The 8,974-nt window shown below is 59.0% G+C and overlaps 1 protein-coding gene across 1 annotated transcript in view; it reads right to left on the bottom strand.

Annotated features, from left to right (window-relative positions):
- The window catches only part of SLC25A1 (solute carrier family 25 member 1), a 14,035-nt gene extending 5,061 nt beyond the window's left edge, over positions 1 to 8,974 (bottom strand). Inside the window, exon 1 of the mRNA XM_057380760.1 lies at positions 8,844 to 8,974. Within this exon, the coding sequence (XP_057236743.1) occupies positions 8,844 to 8,934 (91 nt within the window). The 5' untranslated portion in view covers positions 8,935 to 8,974. The remainder of the gene's footprint in view (positions 1 to 8,843) is intronic.

Here is an 8,974-nt window from a genome sequence, read left to right as displayed (position 1 = left end):
CCCGGGCTGGCAGCCCCGCCAGGGCCCAGGGACAGCCCAGCAGGGCACACAGGGCACACACAGCCTCGGTGGGAGAGGCTGGGGCTGGCTGCCGTGGTTGTTATCCTGTTCTGCAGCCAAGCACAGGCCAGGGACACATRGCACAGCTCCGCTTATCAGCACCCCCAAAGAACCCCCACCAGGGGATGCTGATAGGGGACACCTCGGCCCATGGCTGCTCCCTGTGACAACAGCAAGGCAGCCCCAGCTCCTTGGACCAGCAGACTTTCTCACAAAGTCTTATTTTTTCTGCACAGCTCCACATTTGAGAGGCCCTTGTTCTCTCTGGTGCTGCATCCAGCTCCCCCCTGCCAGTGCCACTGGACGCTGGCATCCYCTGGAGCACTGCCACTTTCTCTCAGCCCCATTCCTCTGGAGGGAAGGGAAAAGCAGCCTCCCCACGCTCCTTCCAGCAGCTGGGCAGCACCCACCTTAACACAGCCTTGTGCTGACTTTTCCCCTCAGGCACAAAAAGCACCAGGCTGCAGTGTCCCAGCCAGGGAGCCAAGAAGCCAGGCCAGGCTCMGCACAGCCGGGGCGATGCAGAGCTCAGCTTCGGGCTCCAAGAGCATCCCACTCGTCCCCCAAGCATGGCAGGGACAGGGACACGGTGGCACCGCATACCCAGGGCAGGACACACCAGCCCAGCCAGGCGGCATCCCGGCCCCATGGGGACAGGGCATGAGGCCAGACCGGCTCTGCCACAGCAAACAAAGGCCCCTTGTTCCCACTGTGCTCCCGGGGGGTCGGAGCTGCCCTGCCCAGCTCAGGCAGGCTGCAATGGGTGACCACTGCCAGCCCTGACGCCTTCACGGTGCTTTGGGGGCGTGGGAGGGAGCCACAGAGCCAGCCCAGAGCACTGCAGCCAGCCAGCAGCTCCCCTGGGCCATCCATCAACAGGACAGCCACCATCCCCAGGSTCCCCAGGGCACTCTAAACCCTCTCCCCTGTCCTTGGCATGTCCATCAGAACAGCAGACACCGCTGGTCCCACGGCAGGGGGCTGGCCAAACATGAATTTCTCCTGAAAAGACAAACAGCTCCTGCAGGAGCAGCTGGCAGGCCCCAGAGAGCAGCACGAGGAGCAATGTCCCCCATCTGGGTGCAATGGTCCCCAAAAAGCCGAGCAGCAGCTGGCACCTCTCCACAGCACCACACACCATTGTGCCACCAGCCTCGTGCTGCCACAGCCACACGAACACCCCAGGTGCTGCCAAGGCCACTTCCCTCCCTCCTGTGCTGCAGAATGAAGGGCTGGACATTTGAAGCACCATCAATATTTGTTCTCTCTCAGTCCCCCAGCACCAGCTCCTGTCCCAGCACATCCCGGAGCCGGGCAGAGGGAGGCACCCAGGACAAGCAGCAGTGCAGGGACAAGCAGCCCCTCAGCTCACAGCAGCCAGGCCAAAGGGCTCAGGGAAGGACACCGCACCTCCTGCAACCTGCTCACGGCCACAGCACTCACACCTGGGCACGCAGGGCAGGCAGAGGCTGTGCCCAGCATCCCACAGCAAAGCCATGAGCAGGAGCCCAGCAAAGCAACAGCACATTGTTCCTGGGAATTGGCAGCCTCTGGGGCAATGAGGCTGTCCCAGCCAAGTATGGAGGAACAGGGCACCCTGTTTGTTTTGTTCTGGCCTCAAATCCCATGGGAAGGTCCCGGGCAGGGACTCTGGACACACTCCAAGACTTGTGGCAATTTTAACCCATTTTCTTTTGCCCACAGACAGATAGGGTGGCACCACGCCATCTGCCCTGCAGCCCCTGGGAGGCAGGACCCATCAGAGGTCCTGCTCTGGTGTCACCTCCTCTCCCCACACAGTTTTACCCAGGCAGAAACCTCATTCTATGCAAATCAATCACCCCACTGCCCACGAGCAGCAGCTTTGTCCAACCCCCTCGCTCGCCAGGGCTGCGGGGGCTTTGCAACCTGTTTACCCGGACTTTAACCAGCAGCTCCAGCTCTTGCAACACCGCRGAGTCAGCAGGAACGGCAGCGCTCAGGAGGTGAAAGAGCAAGCGGGGCTGCTGAGACGCCGGGCCAAGGCTCTGGCTGTTCCCTGGATGCAGCAGAGCCCGAGGAGAGGGAACGTCCTTCAGGGAAGGTCGCTGTGCCCGGCCCCAGAGAATGTGTCCCCGGTGGGGGATCCCACTGCCAGCACCGGGAATGGCTCCTGCCTGCAGCCAGCCTGCCTCAGCCGCCAGCTATCCTGAGAGGGCAGGAACAGGGATGGGACAAACAGCCTGGCATGGCTTTCCCAGAAAAAGTTTAGCTCTCCCCGGCAGAGAGGCCAGAAAAGGCCGTCCTTTGAGGACACACCCTCAACCCCTGGGCACGGCTGGGGAGAGCTGGCAGGAGGGAGAAGAGGGRTTTTTGGGGACAGTGGGAGGGTGCTGCCCCTGCAATGCTCACACGACACGTGATGGCATCAGCACACACAGGTTCAGCTTCACCCCCACCTGTGAGCAGCTTCTGGAACAGCACTGACCACCCCGAGCCAGGGACAGCTCCAGACCCAGCACAGGGGGATGCTGAGGGCAGGAGGATGCATCTGCGATGGGGAAGACAAGTGGAGCCTCTGGACTGACACAAACCATGGCTGCGCAGCCAGAACTGCCACTGCCACCCTCTGCAAACTGCTACCTGGAGGATAGTGCCCCAGTGAGCACCCACTGCYCTGTCTGGGAGCCACAGAGGGGAAGGAGGGGGCACTGGCCCCTCTGCCACTCCTGCAAGTGGCTGYGCCTGCAAAAGCATCCTGCTCCTGCAGAGAGATGGAGCAGCAGGTCTCTGTGCAGCTCTGATGAGAAGTGAGCACCTGGAGTGCAATTTCAGTCTCTCCACTTTTAAGAGTAATCTCACATGCTGACATACCAGCTCCTGATTTCCATATAAAAAGCACCTTTTAAGTTCAGATTCATTAGGATCCTTTCAGGCCAGAGAGAATTATTCYCAGGGGTCTAGAAGCAAAGCAGCAGAACTCTGGCAGGGCCCATGCCTGGAGCTGCCCCATTCTGCCAGCTGGGTGGCTCAGGATGGTAGGAAGGCACAAACAGGCTTTCAGCAGAAGCTGAGCCCYGAGTTCCCCTTTTTGGGGGCACCCAGCCCACGTGCAGAAGGTGCAGGTGGATGGGTGAGCTGAGCAGCTGACACAGAACACACACTACGGGCACAGGGGGCAACCCTGCCAACTCCTGGATGCTGTGCTTACAGTTCCCATTCTCATGAGGGGACTTGGTGCCCTTTCCTGTTAATCAGCACAGTTTTCAGAGCTGGGGAAAGAAGGAAAATAAAAAACCAAACCYAAAGAACATCAGGCTGCAACAAACCAGGGAGGCAGAAATACCCACCAGCAGCTTGTGACAGGTCTCTGCAGCCCCAGCTCCTCCTGCTCCCCACACCGAGGGGCCAMCATCCCCTGGCAGCCATCCAGGCTGCTCTTCACCCATCCATTGCCATAACCCAGCTGCAGGCAGCGGTGGGGCAATCCGGCCCTGCCTGCKGCGGTGGAACGGGTTGAGCAGCTCCGCCCTCCCGGCACTTCCCACCAAGGGCCRTCTTGTGAAACTCGGGGCTCAGGAGCAGGCAGGAGGCTCGCTGGGACTGCAGCTCTCCAGGACAGCTCACGGCAGGGCTCCAGCACTGCAGCCTCACCCGGGCACAGCTCTTCACCACCCACCTGCAGCCACATCCTTGTGGAAAACCACCACGGGGGCAGCTCTGCTGCCARAGGTCTGACTCAGTGCTCAGATGGGGAAAGCTGTTTGCCCAAACCAGACTGCCACAAATTTACCTGTGCTTTGGTTAGAAGGGAAAAAGCATATCCTGCAACAGGTCAGCAGGCTCAGAGGGTGCCTGTCCCTGTGCTGGGATTAGGAAAGTTTCCTGTGTGACAGGGGCAAGGCTGGTGGKGAGCACAGGGGCCCAGCATGTCCAGCAGTGAACACCCACTCACGGCTGTTCTGGTCATGGGGCTGTGCCACAGGCGGGCTGGTGACAATCTGATCCCCAGGGATACAGAGAATGGCAAACACGAGAGGTGCCCCTCTGTACCCTGAGCCACTGTGGGTAAACAGCCCCGTGYAAACACGGCTGCAGATAACACGATGGATGGGATGGAATCATTTGTCCTGAATKTTACTGGAACCGGCCTGTTTGAACAGGCTGTCCTTTCACAACCTGCCCATTCATTGCCTCTTTGCATTTACTTCTCAATATGACAATTAATCATTATTACACTTTAACCTTCTTGGCTGTGAGTATGATGGCAGGAGCCATCTCCCTGTGCTTGCAGTCACGGCATCCTCTGCCTTTGGTGCTGATTCCACCCTTGGGGACTGCTAGATTCCTCATCCTGCTCAAGTCACCTTCTCCCCAGTGCCCTGCACACCTCAAGGCCCTGGTTCTGCCACCAAGAGCTGCCTCCCAGCCAAACCAACACATAACTTCAGACAACAAATTTCTCTAGTGTCAAAAAGCTCTCTAAAGACACGCAACAGGGAGCTGACGCTAGAGCCCAGGGCTGTTGGATGACTCCCCCATCACAGCCCTGTAGCTGGATGAAGGAGCCACTGACAAGACTGCCCGGGGACAGGCTCTGATCTCCCAGCACAGGGGAATGACTGCTGTACCAAGTACTGGGAAAGAGAAGAGATGGCCAAAAAATCAATGCCTGCTGTCAAGAGGTGACCTGACACCTCAGGGCACAAACWGGAGCAGGGAGACTGCATTGGCATGCACCACACAGGGCAGTCAGAGCTGAGAGATGCTGCAACATCCCCAGGCTGTCAGCTCATGGTGCTCATCGTCTCGGGAAGATGGACGACTCCTTCCGATCATTTACGTCAACCCAGAGAAAATGGTTGCCTGCAGAATGTCAAGCAGAGCACCAGGCRTGTGAAAATCTCAGAAACTCGCATTTCAAAGCCCAGGGTTAACCCCAGCTCACACAGAATCCATTCAGACTGAAGGGACACCCCAATGTGGTTTCTTGGCCCTGGGGCTGACATCCTCCTCCCATCAGGAACCTTGGGGCTGCTCTAGGTTTCCACTGCAGCCCACCTCCCAGGCAGCCAGGGACACACTCAAGGCCAGAATTGTCCTTGTGCCCCAAACAAATGGCAGCCAGAGGAGGCAAGTGCAGGRGAAACCACAGCCAGATGTGATGGATGCACTGAGGGCCAGCAGAGCTGGCAGGACTGTTCCCTCCACGCTCACCAATCCTTTCCCCTGGCTGTGCTCAGCTCCATCTGGCTCCTCCAGCTCAGCATGGAGGGGGAACCATCCCCTACTCTGCTGTGAGCACCAGGCATCCATCTCAAAACCAGGGAGCATGCTGGACCACAGCCATTCGCAGCAGCACAGCCTCCCTCACACCTTCCACAGAGAGCAACAGCTCTGGAAATCCAGATGGACTTGGRACTTCTGGGAAAGGGGACCTGCTGTGCAAGAGGCAAGTCTCAGATTTCACACCCAGTACTGACTCCTCTCCTCTGCAGGTACAGCATTTGCTAAGAAAGATCATATCAAGGATTAACAAAGAAAAGGAAACTGCAGCTCTAATTACTGCTTCGTTCAGGAGCCTGGGCTCCCTGCTGAACCCTGCTTCATGCCCTACCCTGCAGGGTCCCCTGAGACCCTGGTGCACATCACTGCTGCTTCCTACCGGTACCCACCACCAGGGCAGCAGCCACAACCACTGTGGCTCTTTCCAAATGCAGCACCCTGCAGGACAACACCCAGGCGTTCTGCCTCCCTGGGCAGGCAGGATTTTAGGTGTAGGCAGAAAAGCAACTGTGCAGCAGCCCCTGGGTGAGCAGAGGTACCATACAGAGAGCAAGGCAGCTGGGCGCTTCTCCGTGGGAGGGCGCAGACCCCCGGCTTCAAAGCTGGCTAAAAACAGAGTAAGGCTGTACTTAACTCTGGCGAGGGCAGGCAGAGCCTCTCATCAAAGGAGCACTGCTAACCACGAGCAAAGTTCTCAGCAGRAGGGCAGGGGTGCGGGGGTTTGCCTGCAAATGGCAAAGAACATTTGTGCTGGACTGGAAATAGCCCACACCGCAGGCTGGCTCAAGCTGACCCTACAGCTTCGTGGCATCCAAAAACCCAGCAAAGGAGCACTCGGAGGAATCGCAGGGGTGACTGATGACTGTCCCAGCAGCTCTGCCACCAGCATTCCTGTCTCACCACTTACTGCCCTTATTTCAAGCTCCCCACTGCAGTGTGGCCCTGTGCTGGGAGCACAGTAGACACAGCAGCACCCAGCCCTGCAGGTGGGAGGGACACTCCGGTGGGCTCTTTAGAAACCATAGCACAAAATGGAAAAGCTGACTGTGGGGAGGCTGGAGACACAGTTGGGCTCCTGGCCTGCCAGCTAACAGGTTGTTACCCAGCAGAAGGGGCTGAGCTGCCTTCATGTGCTCAGGCTACACATGGCCACAGCACCGGCAGCATGRTCACTGAAGGTGAAGGGCTGCCTTGGCACACAACAGCTGCTTGGACAAAGGAGAGCCCATTAGCAAATTAATTTTTAACCTTGCATTTTGTCTGTTGTGACAACTGAAGGAGAAGAGCTCTTGGCAGACAGAGCTTYGCTTGCATCTCTTCAGAAAGAGCTAAGCCCAGCCTGCTGAGATCTGGGCAGCCGAGGGAGCTGTGCCTCCCTGGCAGAGAATCCCAATGACACACAATGGGCTCTGGGAGCTGATACGCACCCAGGGTGGGATGACGGCTTATTTAACTCCACCAGCACGGGCGGATGAAGCACAGCAGGAACACGTCCAGCTCTCCAGAACGTGGAGCTTTGAAGCACACAGTCCTGTTGTGCAGACAGATGTCAGATGAGAAACTTAGAGAGCATCAGCAAACCCCTTAAAGTCAGCAGAGACAGCCACAAACGGCACTGCATCCCCCAGCGAGGGGCTGGAGGGCAGAACAGACCRGGGCACAGGGAGTTAACAGCAGCTTTCTCCCATTTCTGTGGTTCTCTAATACAATTAGATGCCACAGAGGCTTGGCTGGACTTCTGCCCATTAACCAATTACTCTGATTAAGGYCTGTGAGGAGAAGACCAGCATCTCAATAGGGTCCTTCTTCCACCTCTGCAGCCTCACACAGACCCAGAAGGGCCCCCCAAGCAGGTGCAAGTGCAGCTTTGTGCTGTATTGCCCAACCTGGCACCTGGCAAAGGCCACGAGCACCATGTCCCTTCCTTTACACCAGGACAGCTTCCAGGCATACCCRCAACTTTTCTGGCAGGGGAGAGCAGAGCAAGTCTGCTGCAACCTGTCCCACAGGAGGCTGATACCGATAAGCTGATGATCCTGATTACAGATCTACACAAAGTCTATGAAAGTATCCTGGTACACTGGTCCAGGCAGTGGCAACCTGATGCATTGCACATGGACAGCAAGTTGGGAAAGACTAGGAAGGGAGGACAAGAAGGAAACAGCCTGTTCTTCCCATCCTAAGATTGGAACAAATCCCATTTAAAAGACCTTTAAGTGAAGAGGCCTGAAAAAACAACCCATTTCGAGGTGGGGCAGCACGGGGAGGCAGAGCTCTGGAGGAGCCTGGCCTCCGAAGGGTTCACTTCAGCGAGAAGGCACCCTCTCGTTGGAGACTGCCTCCTCTTTGTGCCCCAGCCCTTTGGCCGAGCAGCAGAGCGATGGCACAGCCCCTTCCCCGTGACCGCGGGAGGCCTCGGCACCCTGTGCACGCTCCGGCGGCTGCATCCACCTCCGGCGGATCTCCCGGTCCCCAGGGAGCCGGCCTGCCGGGCGGGGGCTGAGCTGGAGCGGCCGCGGCTCCGCTCCCCGTGCGGGCACAGCCCCGCTGCCCCCGGGTCCCGCTGCTGCRGGCTGGAGCTCTGCCCTTGGAGGGGAGCAGGGACTTGGACTGACAAACAAAGGCACAATCGTAGGAGGGGGAATTGGCTGGAAAACACAAAAGCTCTAAACATGCCAATCATGTCGAGGCTGCGCTGGATCATTTCAAAACAAAGACGCTAATCTCCACTCTGGGAATTGTCCTGCGACTGGCAGGAGAAACCAGGGAGCTAATGAACAGCTACAAAGGAGTTTAACAAGCCTGCGACTGTCTTGGACTCCATTCAGCTCAGAGCTCGAAACAGCCACAAGCAGGAGGCAGAGCGTTAACTCTGCAATTACTGCTGCACTCGGAGCCTATTTTGATCGCATGGAAGTGGTCAGAACCGGACGGGAAAACACGCCCTGATCCAAAGGGACTGATGCTGAGCSACAAAGGAGGGACCAAGCAGCCCCCAGGACAGCCGTATCAACGCAGCCTGTGGGACACAGCTGTGGCAGGGGCAACCGACTTCAGCCCTACCCCTTAACACCTTCGGGGGAGCATGTGGGGTCCCTGCTGCCATCAGCCTCTCCCATCAGTTCCGCTCCCTCCTGCTGAAACCCGCTGAACCCCACGAATGCCGCTGGTCCCACGTTATGTCCGAGCCCACCGGCACCTTGCCGGCCRGACCACCGGGTGCAGAAACAGCCTGGCAAGACGCTGCGCTCCCCGCGGACAGCGGGAACCGCGGAGCCAGCGTCCGGGCTCGGGATGCAGCTGCGGGAGGTCTTTCGGCTGTGGCCGAAGGGAGACCCCGGTCCAGCGGGACAGCCTTCATCGAGCAGCGGGAGAGAGGCGGCAGTCCCGGGATGGAGCAGCACCTGCGGGAGCGCCACCGCCCCGGGGCGGGTCCGGCAGCCCCCGCCCAGCCGGATGCCCACGCTGGCAGCGGCGGGGCGAGCCCGGTCCCCGGGAGAGCCCCGGGGGCCCCTTACCTGCCAGGATGGCCTTGCCGGGGTGCGTGAGCTTGGCCTTGCCGTTGGGGGCGGCGGCGGCCAGGCTGCGGGGCGCGGCGGGGGCGGGCATGGCCGCGSTGCTCCGCGGCTCCGGCTGCCCGGCGGCGGCG

Source organism: Malurus melanocephalus, unplaced genomic scaffold (genome assembly GCF_030028575.1).
Source record: "Malurus melanocephalus ecotype Western Australia unplaced genomic scaffold, MMel_1.1 scaffold_470, whole genome shotgun sequence".
NCBI lineage: Eukaryota > Metazoa > Chordata > Aves > Passeriformes > Maluridae > Malurus > Malurus melanocephalus.
This window is presented reverse-complemented; position numbering and strand designations above follow the sequence as displayed.